General features: G+C 51.2%; 1 protein-coding gene across 1 annotated transcript; it reads left to right on the top strand.

The window, feature by feature from the left end:
- Positions 1-2428: 2428 nt before the first annotated feature.
- On the top strand, positions 2429-17984 carry LOC122099128 (proprotein convertase subtilisin/kexin type 9-like). Its single transcript, XM_042669710.1, has 12 exons — positions 2429-2617; positions 5102-5287; positions 6175-6349; positions 8711-8853; positions 9062-9200; positions 11415-11611; positions 12229-12412; positions 12784-12957; positions 13213-13361; positions 14211-14379; positions 15853-16037; positions 17784-17984. Exons 1-12 carry the CDS (start codon positions 2429-2431, stop codon positions 17982-17984), a joined length of 2091 nt encoding a protein of 696 aa, XP_042525644.1.
- The last annotated feature ends 5622 nt before the right edge of the window (positions 17985-23606 follow it).

Raw genomic sequence — 23606 nt, 5'->3', positions numbered from 1 at the left:
GGGAGGAGGAGATGGAAATATCCTAGCCTGGGGTGAGAGCTGGGCCCTGGAGTGGCACATTCCTCCTGCTGCTCCCACCCACCTAGCACTAATGCCAACCTGGAACATGCCCTTGGGGAGTTTGGATCCAGATCACCAGTCTGGGTGACACAGTTGGGTGTTTGCATGGCGGGGGGCTGCTGACCGTGCACCGCCCCCTCATTTTTTCACGCACCTCCTCCCTGTGCTTTGTGCCATGGATCAGAAGCTTTGCCAAAGCTACCATTTCACTTGGCTTCACTTGTCCTTAATGATATTGGAACTAGTGTGGCTACTTTGCCAGTAAGTAAACTGAGACTGGGTAGGACATTGTAGCCAGGACACACTCACTGTGAGTTTGGTTGTAGAGCCAGGACTCAAACTCAGCTCTGGGTCCCAGCTGTGGTCCTGTACCACTGGTGCCAAGGCTGTCTGTGCTGCCTCCACAGCCCTCTTCCTCATCTAGCTGTCATCTCTCTCCAGCACAGAGGCCTTGTTAGTGGACGTAGGAAACCATCCTGTCCACAGCGGCATGGAGGGGAGTGAAGATAGGGGGGAAGGGACTACAGACATGTCTCTGTCCTGAGGAAGTGTCCAGAGAGGGCTGTCTGGAGGAAGTCACCTTGCAGTCCCAAAGGATATGTAAAACTCATTGGAAATGAAGAATACTAGGAGGAGGGACCAGCAAAGCGTAGACACAGATCTGCCTGGTGGCTGCACAGCAGACATGGCCGGCTTGGGCCACTCAGACAGAGAGGCTGCATCAGTGCACGACTCTGTGGTGCCCTTATCTTGGGCTGCATCCATGTTTCCAGGGAGCTTATGAAATGCACAGCCTGGACCTATTCTGGACACCCAGGCTATCCAGGTGGGAGCTGTGCTTCTGGCTGGTCCTGGTGCTGTGGTCTCTCAGGTGTAGGCTAACCTTGGTCTTGTGACAGCAGGAGGAGGTGGCTCAGCTGGGGGTCCCTGGGCCAGCCCACTCCCAGTGTTTCTAAGCCAGTTCTCTCCTCAGGATTGGGGGCTGCCTGGGGAGGAGACCCTACCTATCTTGCCCTCTGCTGCTGCCTAGTGTCCATGGCTCATGCTGTGGCTGTTGCACGTGAGCAGGAAAGGGGAAGTAGAGGCCCTGGCTCCATCTTCTCCCCACAACTGTCTGCAAGAAGCTTCTAGGATCAAGAGTGGGAGGACAGAAACAGGGAGAGGCCCCCAAACTATGCTGAGCTTAGAGAAGTTCATGCATGAGTGTGAATGAGTATGTATAGCAGAAAGCTAGTCAAGTCTCTCTTCTGTTAGGAAACTTCCAGAATCCCCCTACCCTCAGGAAGTGCACTGTCTTGTCTTGGCCTCACACATTAAAATCAGCCCTGCACACCCCATTCCAACATCTCCAAGTGGATGTGCTGCCTGTTACAGCTGGACCACAATGTTGAGCTGCCTCCTCCAGGAAGGCTGCTGGGACGCACTGCCCTCTGTCTGGGCTCCCACCACACCTAACCTGCCTTTCCTGTGTGCTTTGCCTCTCTTACCACCATGCTCTTACTAACTTCCTGTGGACTTTGGAGGGAAGGCTGGAGCAGGTGCTGCCCAGGCTATGTTGGGCCTGAGAATCTTCTGCTGTCTGCCAATCATGCTAAAGCCACTGGGGAGAGCCCCCATGGGCTGGGCTGCTGGTCTCCCCTTTCATCCTTCTGCCTGGCACATAGTAGGTGCTTTCTGGATGCTTGTCCCTTTGGGTTCTTGGACATGTGCCTGAAAGAAATCTTTACAAACTCAGTTGCTTGCAACACTGAGATGTGACTGCATCTCTGTGGCATCTTCTCAGATTCTGAGATCCAGCTCCTGTAGACTGGAACTGAGAACCCAGGCTATGCCTCTTCAGGGAGGCCTACGTGGGGATGGGGTGCAGGGTGCAGAAGGAAGGCATCCAGGCTAAGTTTAGGATGCTAAGTTAGGTGGTGGGAGGAGGCAGGTGGGAAGTGAGGACTCTGCCATCAGACTGAATGGAGTCACCGCGTCAGAGTGGAGGGGAGCCCTGAGGGAGTGGTGGGAGGGGCTGGGTGACACCTCAGGGTAAAAGGCGGAGAACTGAGGGCAGAACTGGCATCCCAGCCTAACTAGGATTGGAGGCAGGGCAGTCTGACATTGTTTGGCGGGCAGGATGAGACTGAAACCAGACGCTCCAGGCCTGGGTGTGTGCTCCGTTAGTATTTAGTCAGATGGGACCATCCTGGGTTTGGATGTACAGCACTCTGTACCCTAGGTTCACCCAACTTGGAGGCACTGGGCTGCAGGCAGGTGCCACTCAGTGAGCCAGACAGCCTGGCTGCCCTGTGTGGCCGCGTGCTTGGCCCTTGTGGGTCCTGGGTGTCATTGTCAGCGTCAGGGCTCAAATCTCTCCTCCTACCCCATGGGCACCGATGGCTCTGGGGGCTTGCAGTGCCCACTGCCACCCCTGCTTCTTCTGCTGCTGCTGAGTCTCGCGAGGACCGGAGCCCAAGAGAAGCTGGACGGAGACAGGGAGGGCTTAGGGCTCTCCCTGCCATCGGAGTTCCAGGACAGGCCCATCACCATCATGTACCGCAGCTCTGAGGTGCGGGTGAGATGGGGGTGAGGAACACTGTGGATGCCACTTCTTCTCCGGCCTCAATTTCCCTGATATAAGGGAAGGTCTGAAGTGGAGATCCCAGAAAGCCTTCTGCCCACCGGTTTGGTGAGGTCTGGGGACCATAGTCACCGGGGTAGGGAGCTAGGAAAACCGGAGCTGCAGGGTCTTATGGCAGTGCGTGGCTGTGTCAGGAGGCAGAGGGTTGAGGCAGTGGCTGGGGTGGAGGTGAGAACTTGCCGTGCACTTTCACCGCGTACCTGGGGTCTGGCTGAGGCCCTGCAGTGGCTGGGGTGGCACTGGATGTCGCTCCGGCATCAGGCTGGCAACAGTGGGCGTGGCACATGCAGGCACATCACAGTGCATCCAGCCTGGTGCTGGGAGGAGTCTGCACAGGGCCTGGTATGAGCTGGGGGTCTTGGAGAGAGCATGGGTGGGAGAGCAGGGGTGTAGGACCTGGTGGAGTGAGGCAAGTGAGTTCGTCATGCCCTGGCACCCTACCTTAGCTATGGTTGAGTCTTATCCCGCTGAAGAAAAGCACGAACTAAAGGGGATGGGGTGGAATTAACTGAAGGCCCATGGGGGCGAGGATTAGGGGAATCAGGGTCGCTGGGTTGGGGGTGGGGTCACAATCTGGCCTCACTGGTAGCCAAGATCTGAGAGGCTGGGCCCTGTGCCCTACCACCTTACACCTTACACCCAGGTGGGGCTCCTTGGAATCTCTTCACACACGTGAGCACTTGCATGTGCCCTGGGCTGTGGAAAGCTCTGGGATGGGATGGACGGCACCTTGGGGAGGTGGTTTGGGAGTGGGGCTGAGGCTCTGTCCCTTGGATGTGAGATCCAATGAGAGAGTGAATCCTAGTGTTCTCTCAACCTGGAGCCTGCAGGAAAAGAGGCCTGATGGTTCTTCTCTGGGGTGATGAAGGGGATCATAGCTTGTGAGACCCCAGAGAGATGGGCTGTCACAGGCAGGCAGCTGCTGTCTCCTCCTAGACAAACCTGCCTTACTCCCCTTCTGGGATGGGAAAGGTTTGCTGACCCCATGTATTGGGCCACAAGCTGCCAGGCCGTTCTTCTTCTCATAAGAACGTTTCCTCAAATTCCTGAGTGTTTTTTTGTGGGTCTGTGGTGAAGATAATAAACCTTGATCTCAGAGTGGGGTGCACACCTGTAATCGCAACATTGGGAAGGCTGAGGTAGGAGGACTGTGCGTTTGAGGCCAGCCTGGCTTCAAAGGCAGGCTGTAAATGGATCAAAAGAGGGCATTTCTAGCCATCACTGCTCATCCCCTGCCCGCTTCACCTCCCAGGTTGCTAGACAGCCACCTGGACCAAGCAAACTCCCTGGTGGGAGTTTGTTCCAGGAAGTTCCTCAGGTCCACATGTTCATCCCATGAGCACTTTGGTGGAGTCAGATTTAGAGTGCATGTGTGAAGTGTGTTGGGATTGGAACTGGGGGCATCGTCCTTGCTAGGCAGTCATCCACCACTTGAGCATCCCTCCAGCCCCTTGGTGCTCTCAATGTCTTATTAGCATACATGGGTTGTCTAAAGGGGTTTCATTGTGGTATTTACATACATGCATACGATGTGCTTGGATCCAATCTACTGCCTCTATCTTGTTCTGGCTATTTTTCCTTTAAGGTCAATGGAGCTGGGATGGTAGGTGCCCACTACATGTCTACCTATTGGCTGAGATGGGGCCCATTAGGAGCTGTTGGACTGGGACAGGGTAGAGCAGGTACCATATGGACGGTACACAGCAGTCCCTTCACTCATAGAGAGGCCACACTGGCCCAGAATGAAGACTTCTTTGTGTTTTACAAGTGGAAAATCATTTCCAACCTATCCTTCCATTACAGTAATGAGAAACCATGGCCCACAGAGCCTCTTCTCTCCCTGTGGAAGCAGCCTTGCTTTGATTCCCTGGACTTGGTGTGATGTGGGTAGTGCAGTCTCTGGAATACAGAGACTCTGAGGCACAGGATGGTTAAGTGGCTTGCTCCTGGCCAATAACTGTTGGGCATGGTAGGGGCTCAGATCCATATTTTCCTGGCTCTGAAGTCTGTGAGGCATCTTGGGCTGCTTCTGGTGGGGAGAAATGGAGATGTGTTAGACTGGGAAGGAGGTTGGGACACTGGGCTGAGTAGAAGCGATGGCTTTTAGACAAAGCTGCAGGGGTGACCAGATCTGTCTAGGGCTTGGAGAGCACATCTGTGTGCTCCCCCAGGGGACTTGTTGCTGAGGGTGACCTACAGTTTCCCTAGGAAATGGATGCCTTGTTTAGAAGTGTGTGGATCTGTTTGTGGGTGATGTCAGTGGAGCTTTGTGTGTGTTGTGGAGAGGTTTAAGCCTCACCGAGTCAGCAGGTATCTGTAGTCTATGTCCTGGGTCTCTTTGGTTCTAAGTTGATCTGTAGATAAGGATGGGATCTTTCTTTTGATGTCTTCATGCTCCTTTTGCTCCCTTGGGGCCAGAGGTCCTGGAAGGTGCCCAACACCTACCTAGTGGTGTTTAAGGAATCCCAGAGGCAGCAGATGGAGAGTATTGTCCACCGCCTGCAGAGCCAGGCTGCCAGCCAGGGCTTCATGTTCGAAGTACTGCACGTCTTCAAAGACCTCTTTCCTGGCATCCTGATGAAATCTGCCAAAGTGAGTGCACTGGTCCTGGTGATTCCCAGCTCAGGCATGTGCTTCCGTAGGCTAGGGAGAGGCCTGTGTATGCCTCCTGGTTGACACACTCAGGGGACAGCAGAGTACTGAGTACTCAGTACTGAGTACTGCGGCTCAGTGATGCCAGCCTCCTCAGGTAGCTTCCTTGTTAGCCTGGCCAGAAGCAGGAGGGATCCCAGTGCAGAGGGACCACACAGCCCCACATGGGGGAGCTGGATTCCCAGCTGCTGGTCCAGCTGGCCAGTGTCCTTGTGCGGGTGCATTGCAGCCTGGGTCCACAGCTAAGGTGAGAGAAAGGTCAGGGACAGCCCAGGATGTTGTGCAAGTGGGGTATGCTCCAGGCCAGGGAGAGGTCTGAGCATACACACTTTGCCCCCAATTCCTGCTGGTGCCTTTCCCCTTCTTTCCCCCGCCCCCCGCCCCCCACAACCCCACCCCGCATTGGCTCAGCACCCAGAAGCCACCACCAGGGTTCAAAGCACTGTGGTCTGAAGATTGAAAAGATGAGGAAAGGGAGTGGACACACAGGATGGCCAGTGCTGACATCCTGATGTGCACATGGAGTCCAGGCCCAAGGGACTTCCCCCACTGTCCAGCCTGCCTAGAACTGGCAGTGCCTGGCTCCCGGATGAGATGTGGAAGCTGACTCCCTCCTGCCACTCACGTGGGCTCAGCTACCAGTTGTGGGAACACCAGTGTCAGCTCTCCCCACTACCTCCTCCAAGTCTAAGAGAGGAATGAGGACTCTGGCTTTGTTTTCTGGTCCATGGAGGCCTTTGGGATATGGTGGGCACTGGTGGGATCAGGTGGGACAAGTGCTGGGTACTGTTGCCCAAGTGACTCATGAAATTGAGATCCTGTGTCCTTGGCATCCGCAGGTCCCGAGGCTGAGGCAGGTGAAGTTCATCGAGGAAGATTCCTTTGCCTTTGCACAGAGCATCCTATGGAGTCCACATCTGATTTGTCCTCTGTGGAACCAGTTTTGGGGCAGCATGTGGAACCTGCGGCGGATTTCTCCTGAGTGGAACCAGTCTCATAGCTTCAACCACAGCAGTAAGACCACAGCTGCCATGGCCCACATCTCCTCCCTGTCCTGGCACCTGGCCCCCTTCCTGTTTTCTCTCTGTCCTCTCCTCACACTACTTGTGAGTGCGCCCCCTCCTGGTACTCAGTGCACAATACAGAGACATTTGCCTAAGATTCTTATTGTACCTGAATTTTGTAAAATTTGGGGTCTTGAACTCAGGGCCGGGGTGGTGTCCCTTCCTTTTTCTGATCAAAGGTAGTGCTCTACCACTTGAGTCACACCTCTACTTCCAGCTGTTTGCTGGTTAATTAGAGATATGAACCTCATAGACTTTTCTGCCCAGGCTGGGTTTTAAACTGCCACCCTCAGATCTCAGCTTCCTGAGTAGCTAGGATTACAGGCCTGAGCCACTGGTGGCTGAATAACCACCTTCATAATTCCTTTTTTCATCTTCTCTCCTGCAGGCCACTCTTGCCAGAGGAGGAGGCTGGACTTGACTGTGACTTGCAGTCTCTGGCCTCTCTAACTCTCAGTCTTCAAAACAAGACCAGATTTCCAGAGCTTCCCCCATCTAGGTCTCTGGTCTCCCCCAGTCTCCAAGTCTCTCTGCTCACATTTCCCTCTGCCTGAGCAGATGGAGGCAGAAGAGGAGACCAGGAAAATACCTGTCTGGTGGGGCATCTCAGTGACACTGCGCTGGGGAAGGCAGTAAGGGCACCTGCTTGGGAGAGGACCAGAGGTTCTGACTGGACCCTGTAGCATTGTACGAGACTGACACAGATGCCTGGAAACGAGTGTGCTAGTTAATTGGAGATGGAGTCTAGAGGACGTCTCTGCCCAGGATGGCTTCACACCTTTAGTGTCCTAGATCTCACCTTTCCAAGTAGATAGGATTACAGGTTTGAGACACTGATGCCCAACTTTATTCATTTTTTTCTCCTTTACAGTCTTGGAGTTTGCCTCATGCTTGGTAGGCAGGTCCTTTACCAGTTGAGTCATTTATACTTTAGAAACTTTTCAGATAAGTTCACATATTTATGTCTCATAAACATGTTTATGTTTATGAGACCTATGCCACAATCCTCCTTGGTTTGGTTGCTGAGTAACTGGGATGACAAGCTTGTGCTACTGCACCTAGCCATCGGTTGAGATGAGGTCTTGTGAACTGTTTGCCAGGGGTGGCCTTGTACCTTGATGCACTGGTCTCTGACTCACAGATAGCAGGTATTATTGATGTGAGCCACTATGCCTTCCTTCTTGTGTAAGTCCACCTTGAATTGAATTTAGCGCCACTGGTTTATCCTGGATGATCTTTCACTGGAAAGATCTCTTATCCAGATAAGGTCTGGTGGTGGTACTGGAATTGGAATCCAGGGCCTCACATTTATGAGGTTACCACTGAGCTACACCTCTAGCCTTTTAGATAGGTCTAAAAGGATCTGTTCTGGGGCCACTAGTGGCCACCTCTCCTGCAGGTTTGGGGTAGACACAGTCTGTTTCCTGTCCCCTAGGGATGCCCATGATGACCTTGTCCCTCCCTGGAGGAGTGGGGCACAGGGCTAGAGTCTTCTAGAGTCTTCTCAAGGGCTTGGCTAGAAGAAGCCATTTAGAAGCTGTTGGGCTGGGACAGGATAGGGGAAGTACCGTATGGTCAGCTATAATGCAGGCTGGGAGTATCAATGCTGTCCTTCATTAATAGAGAGACCAAGAGCACAGGTGACCAGCCTGTTTGTTATCCTCAAACCTAAACCTTGTAAGAGAATGGAGATTAGAGGAGGAGGTTCTGTGGAGATGGGTAGAACTTGGAGTGAGGTGGCTCTAAAACAAGGAAAGCCAGAAACCACCAGAAAAAGGACAAGGCCAAGGAGGCTTGTTATCCAGAACCTTCAGGGGGAGTGTGGCATAGCTGAGATCATTTTATCTTGAATTTCTGGTTTCAAGAACTGTAGTTCAACTTGGTCAGCAGGACAACCAGAGAGCTGGTGTTGCTGTAATCCTGTCTCAAGAGAACCAGTAGTAGGAGCAGGTCACTGAGGCCCTGCCTCCTGGGCTGCTCCCAGCCAATGACAGAGCTCTGGGTCATTTGATTTGGTAACAAGACCCAATAACAGGTAGCATGCTATTGGGGAGTTTCCTGATTCTCTCTCATTGGCTAGCTACCTGGCTTTGGAAAGTTCCCTATTTCTAAGTCTTACTGGCGTGGCCAGTAAAATAGTCCCAAGAGGAGGTAGCTTGGGAGGACTTTTAGATTAAGTTCATATACAGTCCTTGAAACAATGTGCATAATTGGTAAGCAGAGCATGCCATCATTAATAAACATGACCACCTATAACATCACCCTCCTGGTTCTCCTTTTTCTCATCTTGCACAAATGTCACTGTGGGAAGACAAGGACAACCCTGTGGAAGTGTATTTCTTGGGCACTGGCATCCGGCCTAGTCACCGGGAAATCAAGGACAGGATCATCATGTCTAACTTTGAGAGAGTGCCTGAGGAGGAGTGGCAGAGCACCAGTGTGCCCAGGTCACAGGTGAGCCATCCTTCCCCAGCCCATCCCAGAGGAAGATGAGGACCACCAGACCTGGAGCACCATGGCCCACCCTCTCCAGCCATCACCATCCATCCCCAGTCCTCAGCTGTAGGCAGGGAGGGTGGGCATTGAAGTCGATCTAGGATTTATTGGGAAATTGTGGGGCGGGTGGTTTTCTCATCTGGTCCTTGTGTTGGTGGAGCAGGAGGGCAATTGCGAAAGCCATGGCACCCACCTGGCAGCTCTGGTCAGCGGCCAGAGTGTTGGCGTAGCCAAGGACATCAAGATACACAGCCTGCGTGTGCTCAACTGCCAAGGGAAGGGCACGGTCAGCGGCATCGTCATGGGTGAGTGGCAGACCTCATTCTGTTGTCTTTCCATCTGGCCATGGGGGCAGGGGCTTCAGCCAGGGAGGAGCAATGTCTCCAGACCCAAGAGGGCATGGTAGCCTCTGCCACAGAGTACCAGTGGTGCAGCGGCAGAACCTTCAAAGTTGCCAGTGCTGGGCTCAAGGGAGCAGAGACCCAGCCCAAGTGAACCCCTGTTCCATGCTCCTTCTCCATTCCATGTGCTCTGTGCTTTCAGAATTCTGTGTCATTTGTCATGTGGGCTTAGATCTCCACAGACCCAGGAGACAGAAAGAAAGCCAGTTTCCCCTCCAAGCATTGAGGAGCTCATTGTTCCCAAGTCTGGCTCCCCATCACCTTAGCCAACTTGGTGGAGGAACCAGCAACCCATTGTCCAGACTGTCCCAGGTTTCTTCATCCACTGCATGGAGAAGAGAGGTGGGGCCCGGGCCTGAGAGGTCCTGCTGAGAGCCAGGCCTGTCGTGACCATGGACAGGGAACAAGGAGGGAGCTCTGCACAGAGCTGCGGTGGCCAAAGGCTGAGCCAAGGGCTCTGGACGCCACACCTGGGGCTGGCAGGTGACATCCATTAACAGTTAGTGAAGCCAGCTAGAGAGGGCGACTTGTCCAGGCTCACAGAGAAGAAACTGGCTCACAGAGAAGATACTGGGTGGGGGCTGACTGACCTTCCCCAAGAGCCCAGGCCCCTGGTCGATGCTCAACTGCATGGAGTCCAGATTTACACACTGCCCCAAATCTTATTCACAGAGGCTCCAGCTTTGTGTTCCATTGCAGGCAGGGATCAAGAGACCCTGGCTCATCACAGTGACCCCTGTGCCTGCCTCATGCCTCTGCTGACTGACCTTGGCCTTGACCTTTGATTCCCAAAGGTGATGAGTGGAGGGAAGGCTTTGCTGCTGGGCCTGGCCCAGGGAACAGCAGCTCCTCTTTGGGGTCTCAGTCATGGCATCACCTGGCCAGAGCAGGGCTCACACAGAGGAGCTGTCACCTCCACCGCAATCAGCAGTTCCTCTGTGCACAGTGACTGGAATGAGGTGTGACTGAGCACAGAGCTTTGCACACCGCAGCGGTCTGATAACTACAGCTCTGACTGCACTGGTCACCCCCACTGCCATGCCCCTCCCCCTCCCTCCTCAGCGGCTGTCCTCTAGGCACGTGGCAGTAAGATTCCAACTCCTCCCTTGGCCACCGAGGCCCAGATCCAGGAGTGGCCGACGGGTATGTCCAGTTACACCATGTGACAGCAGGAGTTAACCTATGGGGTTGTTTGCAGCAGGTTTCTAATGTGGAGGGGGGATTAGAACCCAGGTCTCCAGGCCATGCTGTGTGGCCAGAGGGAGCCCCATCCTCCTAGTGTGGTAATCAGCTGCCCTTGGAACCCTGGAGACACCCAGAATCCCTGTGCTTGTTTTACAAATGGGGTTGCCAGCTGGCAGCAGGCAGCCAGGACAGGCTCAGGTTCCTGTGGATCCAGAGCTCTGCGAGACACTGGAACCAGGCCTAGAGTGTGGTGTTTGTGAAGTCTGCCTTCATTCTCAGAATGCCAGACTTCTACCTCAATAGCTGTTTCCTGGGAAAGTGTAAGAACAGGTTGCATGAGCATCTTTTAAACAAGGCATCTAGAGAGGCAAGCAAGGGAAGTCCTGGGTATTGGCTGGTTTGAAGCTGCAGTCGCAATTAATGGCTTCCATGTGCACACATGGGACACGTGTGTATGTATGTGTTTCTGTGTGTGTGTGTGTGTGTGTGTGAGAGAGAGAGAGAGAGAGAGAGAGAGAAACAAAGAAAGAAAGGAAGAAAAAAAGAAAGAGAGGGGCGGTGCTTTGAGGAGTGGTTTTTTTACTTGGCTGGTGAGCCTGCAATCTGAGGACAGGCCAGGCAGGCTACAGATGCCTGCAGCAGCTGACTGCAATCTTGAATCAGTAGGTTTATGGAGACAGAATTCCTTCTTCTGAACCATCATGTGATTGAGCAAGGCTCACTACCTTAACAGAAGTCATTAAAACGAAGAGCAATTGATGTAAATGTTAGCCACGGAGTGTGTGTGTGTGTGTGTGTGTGTGTGTGTGTGTGTGTGTATTAGCACTTAGATGCATTTGACCCAACATACGGTCATCACTGCTGTTGGAGGGAAGAACTGGAGGAAGGAAGCGTGTCCCTCTCCAGGTAGTCATCTTGGCTCTGTTTTCTCAGGCTTGGAGTTTCTTTGGAAAAAGCTGGTCTCCAATCCCTCCAAGCGCATGGTAGTGCTGCTGCCCCTGGTGAGTGGGTACAGTCAGAGCATCAACGATGCCTGCAAGCGCCTGGCAAGGGCTGGAGCAGTGCTGGTGGCCGCTGCGGGCAACTTTCAGAGCAATGCCTGTGCCTACTCTCCAGCGTCATCTCCTGAGGTAGGTGCCAGCAGGGCTTCCTGCTCATGTCCTGCCTTGCAGGTTGTCAGAGGCCCAGCCTCCACCCACAGTGTGACAAGGCGTTTGGCTAGCCCTGCCTCACCTTCAAAGCCCCTCCCACAAAGCTCCTCTCCTGCAAATCCTTCAGCTATGCCATACCTCCCCTCTTGATTGACATTTGCAAAGCCACTGCTCTGTGTGGGGCTTGTCTGGGCCTGGTAGTACCACAGGGAGGACACTTGTCCCACTTCCCAGATTTCTGGGCCCTGGAATTTCTCCCTCCTCCCCCCGACTCTGGCCCAATAGGGCTCCCAGAGATGCTGAACTTAAAACCAGGTGTTCTCAGCCTGGCTCATTGTGGGTTTCCCCACAGCACTCTGCCTTCTTGATAACAACATTGTCAATTCAGTATTTGTCTACCCATTAAATACAATCTCTACAGGGCATGGGGAGTAGTGTCTATATCTTGTGGAAGTTCTGGAGCAGGCTAGGGTATCAGCTGTGCCTAGGAGCCAGATTTTCCTCTGGAGAAGACATTTACATGGGGGTCAAACAGGTAGTAGAGGAGTTGATCAGTCAGCTCCATGCAGCCTTTCCAACTCTTTGCCACATTCCAGGTCATCACTGTTGGAGCTGTCGATTCCCAGGACCAGCCTTTCACCCAGGGACCTCTGGGGACCAACTATGGCTCCTGTGTAGACATCTTTGCTCCTGGGAAAACCATTGTCAGTGCCTCCAAAGACTGTACCATTTGTTATATAAGAAAGAGTGGGACTGCGCAGGCGGCTGCCCATGTGGCTGGTGAGTCACCAAGCCACTGTCCTGACCACCAGGATTCCAGCGACCCCTTTGGCCAGATCCTCCATATGCCAGGCTCTGCGCAGGAAAACCAAATGGGCAGACCTGATGGTGATGGTGCACTTTGCATCACAGAGGTTTGGGGAAATAAACAGGTGTACACCTGGTGAACATAATGGCCAATACCAAGGCCTAGAGGTAGGAGAACAAGATGTCTTACTTTCTAGCTTTCACTATGCAAGGGATTGTAGGTGGCTTCATTTTGGGAAGAGCACATGATGTGTGCATGTGTGTGCATTTGTGTCCTAAAAGGAGTTCCCAGCTAGGTCAGAGGCCAGCCCATCACCTTGTCTGACCTCTCCCTTCCCCATCAGGCATTGCAGCCCTGATGCTCACTGCCCAGCCAAACCTCACTGTGGCTGAGCTGAGGCAGAGGCTGATCCACTACTCTATCAGAAATGCTATCAATGACACCTGGTTCCCGGAGGAGGAACGATTCAAGACCCCCAACCTGGTGGCTGCACTGCTCCCCAGGACCCAGGAAACAGGTGAGCAGGGCAGGTGGGTAGGCAGAGGCCAACCTGGGGTGTGAGAGGCCCATGAAATGGTGACAGTCCCCAACCTGGTTGACAGAAGGACTGTCCTCCTCAGATAGGACTCTAGGCTCCAGGGCATTGTAACTCTATAGTTTTGCCTCCAAGTTTCATGTGGTGTCTTAGTTTCTCTCCCTCACCTCGGGTTGAAGCTTCTTCTGCCGTCTCCTGGTGTTCCCCAAGAGCCTCCTTATCCTGTCCTTGTTGAAGGTGGACAGCTGTTCTGCAGGACTGTGTGGTCAGAACCCAGGGGCCTCAGGCTGACACACACTGCTGAGGCTCACTGTGACCTGGAGGAGGAGCTGCTGGGCTGCTCCAGTTTCTCCCAGAGTGGGAAGCGGCAGGGCGAGCGTGTGAGGGTGAGCTGCACACTCTGTATGCCCAGTCCTCTGTCTTCTGGATTCCAATCCCTGTCTCGACTTCAAAGGCCTGGGCAGGGCCAGGTGCTCCTGGGGGACTCAGGACAGACAGCACCCTCATGGGCACAGGAGGGAAAGGACAGCGGTGGCTTCGGCTCTCTGTCTTGCCTAAAGCCATCTCTATGCTGGGTGTTTTTGTCTCATGCCTATTATCCTAATGATTAGGAGTCTTTGATCTGAGGATCATTGCTCAAAACCACCCCAGGCAGGAAAGTTCATGTGACTCTTATCTCCAATTAAGCTAGAAGGGGAGTTGCAGCTCTGCTGGTAGAGCGCCAGGCTTGAATGATAAAGCTGAGGGACAGCACCTAAACCCTGAGTTCAAGTACTAGGAATGACACTCCTCCTATTCCTCTTCCCCAACCAAGAAAAATCCACAGCCAGGACCCATGTTTGGATGTAGAGGCTCTGTGAGTTAGCAACCTTAAAGCTGCAGAAGCACCCAGGCCCTGGGTGTCCTTGGGAAGGGTAGGGGGCCATGAAGGTGAGGTGGGTGAACATTTCTGTGCAGAAGTCAATGTTAGGGAGGTTTCTCAGGAGAGGCCTGGTGCGTCAGGGAGCCCGTAGGTCCTGTGCTGCTTTATCAGGTCTCCTTGTCTCCACTTGGAAGCCATTGTCAGTGTTGGGAAGATTCATAGCTGAGCTGCACATGGCAGCAGAGCCGGCTTGGGCCCAACCAGTGCTGAGGATTCAGGAACCAGAACTTGCAGACTGGGTCCCTCTTAGACCAGGTTCCCCAGGCCCCAAACCTCTTCACAACAAGTTCCCATTCCTCTCTTGGACTCTCAGATCCTAGGAAACAGACGCGTTTGCCTGGCATTTGGAGATAAACAGGTTTCTGCAGTGGCCAGATGCTGCCTGCTCCCTGGTGCCAACTGCAGCGTCCACACAGCTCCTCCAGCCTTGGTGGGGCTAAAGACCTACACCCACTGCCCGGATCCTGACCAAGTCCTGACAGGTAGGGGCTTGTCCCGCCAGGGTAAGGAGGACGCCCTATCTCCTGCTGCTCAGGAGACTTGTCCCACACACTTGGTTCCCATGAGTGTGAGCAGATGATTTGGGAGTCTAGGATCCATAGCCAAACAGGATCTGCAACTTGCATGCTATGTGGCCTTGGGTAGGTTCACTTCTCTCTCTCTCTTCACTTTTTCTCCCCTTCCTCAGTGGCAGCAATGAGAGGGATGGCAGATGGTATCCGGCTTGAGCACTGGGAGCTGTTTACCAGCTTTGTGGGTGTGGAGCCCCGGTTCAGGCCTGTCAGAAGTGGGGCACAGCTCAGGTTGATTCCAATCTGCCACTCGGTAGCTGGCAAGTTCCTTATCAGCCCTGTGCCTTAGTTTCCTCATCATGAATGCTCAGCTGTTAGCCTGGGACAGTGGCATTCTGGTGGCCACTGCCATCGACCATCACTCTGAAATCCTTTCTCTGGGCTGGGAACTTTCCATAACAAACCTGCCCAGGAGAGTGGCTGGAATTCATGGGTGAGGGCTGCACTTACGAATTAAGGACTGTGTTTCTTGGGTTGGAACCAGGCTCAGATAGAGCTTGGTGCCAGAGGGTTTGGGGAACTGAGGGAATTATCTTGAATCACTAAGTCAGGAGCTGATCTTGGAAGAGAAGCACTGGGGAGTCTGAAGATTCTGGAATAGTAAGGGTTAGGTAGGGTTAAAAGCTGGCTGGATTAGGATTCGCAGCAGTCAGATAAGCTCAGTGGCTGGAGCCTTGTCCAGGACAAGAGCTCCATGTGGCTGCTGGTCTGGCAGGAAGCCTGGCCTGTGGCAAAGCTGGCAGAGCCACAGGCACTCACTGCGTAGCCCATGCCAAGTCCCTAAAACCACAGAGCTGGAAGAAGGGCTGTGGTCCTGGTTGTCATAACCCTAATATGGTCAGAATCTGGTCCTGCATGGGCAGTACGGGGACTTCCCAGGCATGTTCCTGCTTCAGCTAAGCAGTATCTCTGTGAGTTGATGGTATTGCTCTGGCTGTTTTACAAATAGGGAAACTGAGCCTTGATGAATTCCAGCAAGCCATCCACAATTTTACAGCCAGGTGCCCCTGATTCCCAAGCCCACAGATCCAAGCTCAGGCCGATCTAGCTGGTGATGGATGAGGAAGGGACCTGAGGTGGGAGGGGGGTTTGTGGTGAGAAGCGGCTGAACTTCTGGCCTGGGGATCCTGTCCCAGGGCTCCCCTTCTTTGGTGTAGAGGAGACCATGTGACTCCCAGGAACCTATGGCTCAGAGCAGTTGAGCTGCTCTCCCAAGGTCCTACAAGTCAGAGCTAAGCCAAAAGTCCTGCTGCTCAGGCAATGTCTCTTCTACTCAGAGCTGCTCCTGGATTTCCCTGGGTTTGGATCCTAAAAATAAAGTACATAATTGAGGGAAAGGGTCCCCGGCATCGCAGTGTGTGAGCTGGCCCTCTTCTGTTCCAGGCTGCAGCTCCCATTGGGAGGTGGAGAATCTTGGTGTCTTCTCACATACCACACCTAAGAGAGGTACTAATCTGCCCAGACGGTGCACGGGACACAAGGAGGCCAGTGTCCATGCTTCCTGCTGCCATACTTCGGGCCTGCAGTGTACAACGAAGAAGTACAGGCCTTTAAGCCCCTTGGAGAAGGTGAAGGGTTAAGGTTGTGGGAGGTGGGGTGGAGATGGCTGGGGCCTGTATCCTCTTGGGGTGGTCAGTGCACAGTGGAGGACGTATGTACCTGTGCCGTCATGTGCAGTGTGTGTGTGTGTGTGTGTGTGTGTGTGTGTGTGTGAGTGTTGTGGCTGGATTTTGTTTCTGTCCAGATTGGTAAGGTTTGCTCTCCAGGTTCCCTGTTCCACTTTGAGGATAGCACACATAAACAGGGCATAAAGAAATGTAGTGCTGGGCTGAGAATGTGGCTCAGTGGTAGAGTGCTTGCCTAGCAGGCATGAAGCCCTTGGTTCAATTTCCTCAGTACAACATAAACAGAAAAAGCCAGAAGTGGTGCTATGGCTGAAGTGGTAAAGTGCTAGCCTTGAGCAAAAGAAGCTCAGGGACAGTGCCCAGGCCCTGAATTCAAGCCCCAGAACTAGAGAGAGAGAGAGAGAGAGAGAGAGAGAGAGAGAGAGAGATGCATTGCGGAGGCTAATCACAGTATTGTGCCTGTTATACCTGCTACTTATAAGGAAGAAGTAGGATCTCAGTTTGAGGCCTACCTGGGCAAAAAGTAATTAAAAAACAACAACAACAAAACCATCTAAACAAATAAACTGGGTATCTGGGTATGCTGGTACAATTGGACTATCAGCTATCTCTCTCTCCCTCTCTCTCTCTCTCTCTCTCTCTCTCTCTCTCTCTCAATCTCCCTCTCTGTCTCTGTCTCTCTCTCTCTAAGTAGCATAGGTAGGAGGACTGCACATAGTCTGGGCCCACCTTGGCCCAGATTGTATTTGAAAAATAACTATAGCAAAAAAGACCAGAGTTGTGACTCAAGTGGTAGGGAGCCTGCTTAGCACTCATGAATTCAAACCCCAGAATTGCCTTAAATAAAACAAAAAAGCAAGCCAGGGGTCTGTACTAATACCTGTATGTCTAGCTACTCAGGGAGCTGAGATCTGAGGATTGGGGTAAAAAGCCAGCAGAGGCAGGGAAGTCTGTGAAACTCTCACCTCCAATTAACATCCTCAAGAAGCCGGAAGTGGAGCTGAGGCTCAAGTCTGGATTTCAAACCCCAGGATTGGCTGTCTGTCTGTCTCTGTCTCTGTCTCTATCTCTATCTCTGTCTCTGTCTCTGTCTTTGTCTCTCTCTCACACACACTCTCATTAACACCTGTGCACTTAACAAACGCAGTGGGAGTTGTTCAGGGTTAGAAATGCCTAGCAACCATGGAAGGTTAGAGGAAGAAGGAAAATCTCTAAAGGGAGGGCAGGTCACACTTGGACTCTTGGAGTCTGAGAGCTAGCCTCTAGAGGCCCTGGCAGGAGGAGTTTGGGACCTGAGGGTGGTGGCTCTGGTCTGGGATGAGCTGCAACAAGGAGTGGAGGGCTGTTGCAAGGTCTTGTGGAGCTGATGGGGGGATGGAGTTGCCATCACTGGGTGGGGAAGGCTGTGGGAGGGGTGGCTTGTAGGGAAGTGGGAAGTGGGAGGGGCTTTGGTTTGTTGAGATGTCTGTCTGGGCCCCAGTGTCCTGGTAGGCTGGAGTGAAGCACCCTGAGGGAGTGGTGGGCAGTGTTGGACACAGCCCCTTTGGGGTGTGAGGGGCAGAACCAAGCCAGGTGTTCACAGTTTGGTCCCCACTGAGGGTTGCTGGGAGGGACAGTGTAGCAGGTGGCTTAGAGACCTGACCATGCATGCTGGACCTGGCCTTACTTGTCCTCTCTGGACTCTGGCAGGTCACCGTGAGCTGTGATGCAGGCTGGACCCTGACCAGCTGCAATGCCCATCCTGAGAACTCAGTCACCCTGGGAGCTTTCCCTGTGGACAACACATGTGTGGTGAAGCACCAGGATCCTGACGAAACAGGAAGGACCAGTGAGGAGTTTGTAATAGTCATCGCCATCTGCTGCCGCATCCAGCCTTCAGGACAAGCATAGAGTGGATGGAAAGACCTCAACCTGCCAGATGGTGCTGACCAGGGCAGGACTGGGGTGGAGACTCTTGCCCTGAGAGAACTTGTTCTCACCTGAGGGCCCTTCTCTGCCAGAGTTACAGAAAGGGCTCCCATTAGGAGCAAGGAAGGGTGGTTTGACAGCAAGCGTGGTTCCTGGCAGACTTATGAGCAAAGTCACCTTTCATGTGCATTTGCCTCCAGGAGTTGATACCAGTCTGCAGGAGGCACTTGGATGGAGAGGAGCCAGTGTTAGCAGGAACAAATGAGGGGGACTGGTGCTGGGGACCCCTCATGGTCTTCTCACTTTGTAGAAACTCCTTAGGAATTACTGATTGAGAGAGCCAGCCCAGCTAGGACAAGCGTGTCTCAGGTGACCATAGGGCCATGCCTCAATTTCTCCTTGCTATCCTTGCTGTACTCCACCTCCAGCTATGTCTCCGACTGGGAGCACCTGCAGTAGAGGCTGACAGATCATATCCCCATCCCTACTTCTCCTGACCCCTGTTCTGCCCTACACTATATGCACTGGTTACCCATACTTTATGGAGCAAGATACAGGGCCAGAGAGGGGAGGGCCTGCAGGCATACAGTGGGAAGGGAGGTGATATGTAGGGAGGTGGCAGGTTGGGCACCTTATTTCTGCGGGGAGCAGGGTGTGAAGGCAGCCAGAGCCTACTTGCTCTAGGGCTTCTCCCTGGGGGCATGGGCCTTCTCCTGTGGTGGTCTCACTCATGGAGGCTGGGTGGACACCTGAGGGGTGCAGGTGGCATGTGTAAGGATCAGCTGCCCACATGTGAATAAATATCAGAATGAACGAACACTTGTCTATCACTAGGGTCTCTGTTGGCTTTGTATCAGTTCTGGGGCTTGAACCCAGGGCCAAGCACTGTTCCTGAGCCTTTTTGCCTCGAGATGAGTATTCTATCCGTTGAGCCACAGCTCTACTTCTAGCTTTTTGATTAGTTTCCTGTAGATAAGAGTCTTATAGACTTTCCTGCCTGGGCTGGAACTGAGATCCTCAGATCTCAGCCTCTTGAGTAGCTAGGGTTAAAGGCATGAGTCAGTTTTCTGTTGCCCTTTTATAGCAAGCCAATTTTTTGACCTGTTTTGCTTTTATGACTTGATATTTATTGCAGGTTTTGTAACCAGGTTGATTATGTAGTTTTATTTGAGTGATAAGGAGAGTCTTGGCTCAGCTTGGACTTACAGGAGTCCAGAAATTCCCTCTGGTGCACATCTTACAGGAATGTAGTGAATGTGGACCTGTAGCCTCTCCAAGACCCACACACAATTGTGGTGCCTCATCCTAGGATCTGCTCTACCACTGAGCCAAGTTCCTAACCCCTTTCCCATCCCACCAGTCAAGAGGACTAGGCCAAGCACAGTGAATGTTCATGGAACTGCTGTTCACAAACCTGCAGATGTTTCTAAGGAGTCCAAGTTCTTGACCTGAAACCAAGCCTGGCATGTGACTAGCTTTCCAACTATCATGGTGCCATGGAGTTATTCTTGGTGTCACACTGCAGCACAAGTTCCCTGCTCCATGGTGAGATGGTGTCTGCCAGGTCCACAAGACCCCAGAGAAGAACAAGGACTAAGCATGATAAACCTAGCTTTTCCAGATGTGTTCTATTTCAGCCTGCAGTGATCTCTTCTGGCAGTAGGTGGCATTCTCAGTCAGGTTTCTGCAGCACATCTAGAACCATATGAATTAAGAGCTTTCCAGTTAGGGGAAAGGAAAGTTTCTGGGTTTAAGGAGACTCCAGGTGACAAGAGTTTGGGAGAGGCTGGGTAAATACAGTCCCTATTATTATCTACTCTTCTGTCAGGGACCCCTAGAGAAACTCATTCGACTTATTTCAGGCTGCAGTTGAGTCATTGTTGGGCAGTGAGTTCCATTCAGTTTAGAAGAATACTGTTCTGCCAGGCCTCCGTATAGAATTCATGCAGCACATGGTGTCTCTGTCCATTTTACGAAGATAGTTATCCCATTCACTGTGGGAACTCCTGTCCCCAGCTATGTTGGCGAGTGCCACTATTTTAGGCAATGTCTGCCTCTGCTCAGGCAGTGTAAAAATGATGGGATTTCAGCAGAGGCAAAACTCCTGCCAACCAGTCTTCTGATAATTCAGTGTCACATGTGGGAAATGCTCCCTAGTCAAGGGATGATAAAGGCTCCAATGTGAGATTGGGATCTCCAGTTCCACCATCACCTCCACTTGCCCCTTTCATGAAGGCCCAGGACCTACCCCAAACCAGCAGGCATCACACCTGTGCCTGAATAGCTTCCTACAGAGAGTTGGTCTCCATGGTTCAGCAGGAAGCGCCTAGCCTGCAGGGAAGGAGAAATATAGAATAACACTAGGGAGAGGCCTCATGTGAGCAACCCAGGACACAAGGAATGGGAACAGAGCAGGAAACCTAGCTTTTTAGAGGGTTGGGTGGGGACATGATTTGTACTGGATAGTGACTCCTTGGGAAAGCATTGAGCAGATTATGTAATTCCTGCTTGATTTGTAGACTTTGTGAAAGATTATAAAGCATCATAAAAATTGGCAGTGAAAGTGACAACTCTTCCAAGGGAAGTCTATCACAATTGACCCTTTCTGGTATGACCTTGAACACAGTCCACAGGAGGTGTGTTGACTGCAGCTAAGGATAATAGTGTGGTTGCAAGCAAAGCAGAAATGATGCTCATTGTAGCAACAATATAACAATGAATCCAAGTGCAGAGTGTTCAGCAGTCCTGGTGTAGCTTTCCAGGACAGATGGCAGGTTCAAGGGTGGAGGGCATCATCATTTCCATAGGAAATAAGGGACTAGAAGTGGCAATTTCACTCCTGAATTTGGCTCCTGAGTGCAGTTGCTGGCGACTCTAAGCCAACACATATCACTGCCAGCATTTCAATGCATGTTTCACACAATCTTTCAGCAAAAATGGGTGTGGAGAGAAGTGTTGGAGGGGGGAGGGCGGCTATAGCAGAGAGCCTGGAGCAGAAATCAGGTATTTAAAATCTACTTTAGAAGGCCACATTCCAAATTATAAGAACATTGGAACCACACAAAATCTTCCGCTCCTCTGTGTGCTTTGGAGGCATGGTTCTCTTCAATGCTGGCCTTCTCTCTCTTGGGTGTAGGGCTTACACAATTGAAGTGGTGCCTGTGGACTACAAGGGACTTTTTGGAGGGAAGAAAGGGCTATGCTATGTGCACAGCAGGGAAGTTGGCCCCTCGGTCATGTGACCCCACAGATACAAAACAACCAGAAAGGCACTTTGGGGCCTTTTTGACTTGGCAAGTCTGGCTGACAGTAGCAATCTGGCACTTCCCAAGGTTCCCAAGCTCTGCACACGGTGAGTGTGAAATATGGCAGAGCATGTATCTAAAGCTAAAAGAGGACTGAAACTGAGCGATTCACTAAACAAAAGGTACACAATACAGGAAAGGTCTTTTTCTACTCCTTCTCCACTGCCCAGGGTCTCTGAATCTGATGAGCTATGATGCTACACTGCACGGTATAACTGAATGTATGAATTTCAGTCACTCTTAGAGATTTCTAAGGAAGTCACTCTTACACATTGCTTTTATAGTACAAATCATTGAGGAGAAATAAAATTTCAAGGTAAATCTCAGCATTAAACCTAATGAAACTCACAAAACAGTGTCTCCCAACCCAGATTCGTAACTTCATATACAGCCTATGTTAAAGGGCCACAGCACTTCTGATCAGGTTAAAGCAAATGATTGCAGGTCACATGGTTTGAGACTACAGTTTATTCAATATGTCTCCAAGCCCTAAAAAGATAATTTTTTTTATTCAAATCCCTTTATTCTCGATCCTTACAGCCCTGAGGTCATCCTGCAAAGTGCATATCAAAAAATCTGAAGTCAGGGGACAGTTTGACAGTGACATTATTATACAAGTCAGACTTGGAAGGTCAGATTAGCTATGTCCATTCTGAGAGAAAAGCATCAAACCCCTTGTGTACACATTTAGTTTTATTGTTACAAAGCAACTTGTACACTTTTAATGTTTAAAACTCAGCATCATCTCTCCAGTGAAAACAAAACAAAATTTAAAAATAAATGAACAAAATTATAATAGAGAATGTCAATTCCAAATAAGATCCTACTGGGTCTGCTGATTCTCCTGTAGTGCCAGGGCTCAAGTCATCATTAGGAGAATTTTATTTTAAAATTGTCACCTTAAACTGCAAGCATGTCGGTTAAACATCACAATTACACATGCCAAAGGAGAAGCCATGTTGTCAAAATGCCCACTTAACCCACCCAAACATCTCAAACCCACACTTAAAAAGGTAAATTTTAAGAAGTCAAACTGGATAAAAATTTTATCTGAAAGTGCTTTTAATTTCACTTAAAAAATCTGTTTTGTGAGCAACCACAACTTTCTTAGGATTGACGGCCAATGGTTCAGCCTGTGCTTCTGCAGAACACAGTGTTTTTATTGCTCTTTTCAGTCTTAATCGTTTCAGAAAGTACCTTCAAGAGCTTAGTGAATGTTCCAGTTTTGATCCTGATAGCTTTTCTTCAAGGTCCAAGCCTAAGCCCAGAGCTCTCAACCAGACCCATGGGCAATGCTATATGGAGAGGGAGACATATTAAACACAAAGGTCCATGTAAATGCAATTCTTCAGCCACTACTTTACAGTGTAAGGGAGTTTTACCACATATCTTTACATCATTTTAAGTGGGATATTCCTACTCAATATTACTGGAACATTAAAAATTTTCCCCCCACACACAAAAAGGAAGTTTGTCTTTCTCCCATAAGATATAAAACCAAAGGAGTTTCTCTTGTGGCAATGAAGACAAAGCCACCCCCTCTCTTGTGTGCTCATGGGACACGAGCTTGGCAGCAGCTCTGTTTCCTTAGTCTCCACACAAGTGTCAATCCACATGTGGAACTCTGGTCCACTTGCTAGAGTTTGTCTGCCAACATCTTCCAACTCTCTAGGGGCCAAAGAAAGCTTTCCTTCAGAGCACATGGCCCTCCTGAGTCACACTTTCCAGCTCTCCAGGCTATGCTAAGGGCTTTGAGAATGGGATTTTGGTTTCCTGAAGTTCCAAGAACCCCGTGTGGTCAGGTGCTAGGCACAGTCTTCTAAGGGTCAACATCATTAAGGTCATGTGTTAACTGGCTAATGATCATTGGAGATTCTGATCTTGAGGCAAAGAACAGGAAATTATGGTTCATATAGTTAAAAAGAAGGGTGAGATTTGCTATACCAAGTCCCTTACGTGTGTTCTATATGTCCTCATCTAACCAATTAATTCGATGTCTATTATAAGGCAATAAAATACAATCCTTGTACTCTGACCATTGATAGGCAAAACCTTTCATTATATAGTCTTGTTTAGTCACAACAACCTCAAATAGGCTGCATTTAGAATTGGAGTGAGCAAGAGAACCAAGCAGAGAGGTATTACCACAGCAGTGCACAGACTTGCTCAAGTAGTAGAGCAGCCGCCTTGAGTGAATAAAGGTAAGGGCAGCGCTCAGGCCCTAAGTTCAAACCCCATTATTGGCACAAAAATAGTTCAGCCCAACGAAAAATTGAGAAACAATGTTTTAAACCATGGA

The sequence above is a fragment of the Dipodomys spectabilis genome, unplaced genomic scaffold (assembly GCF_019054845.1).
Source record: "Dipodomys spectabilis isolate Male_0828 unplaced genomic scaffold, ASM1905484v1 ptg000504l, whole genome shotgun sequence".
NCBI lineage: Eukaryota > Metazoa > Chordata > Mammalia > Rodentia > Heteromyidae > Dipodomys > Dipodomys spectabilis.
The sequence above is the reverse complement of the archived record's forward strand: the minus strand, read 5'-3'. Positions and strand labels throughout refer to the sequence as shown.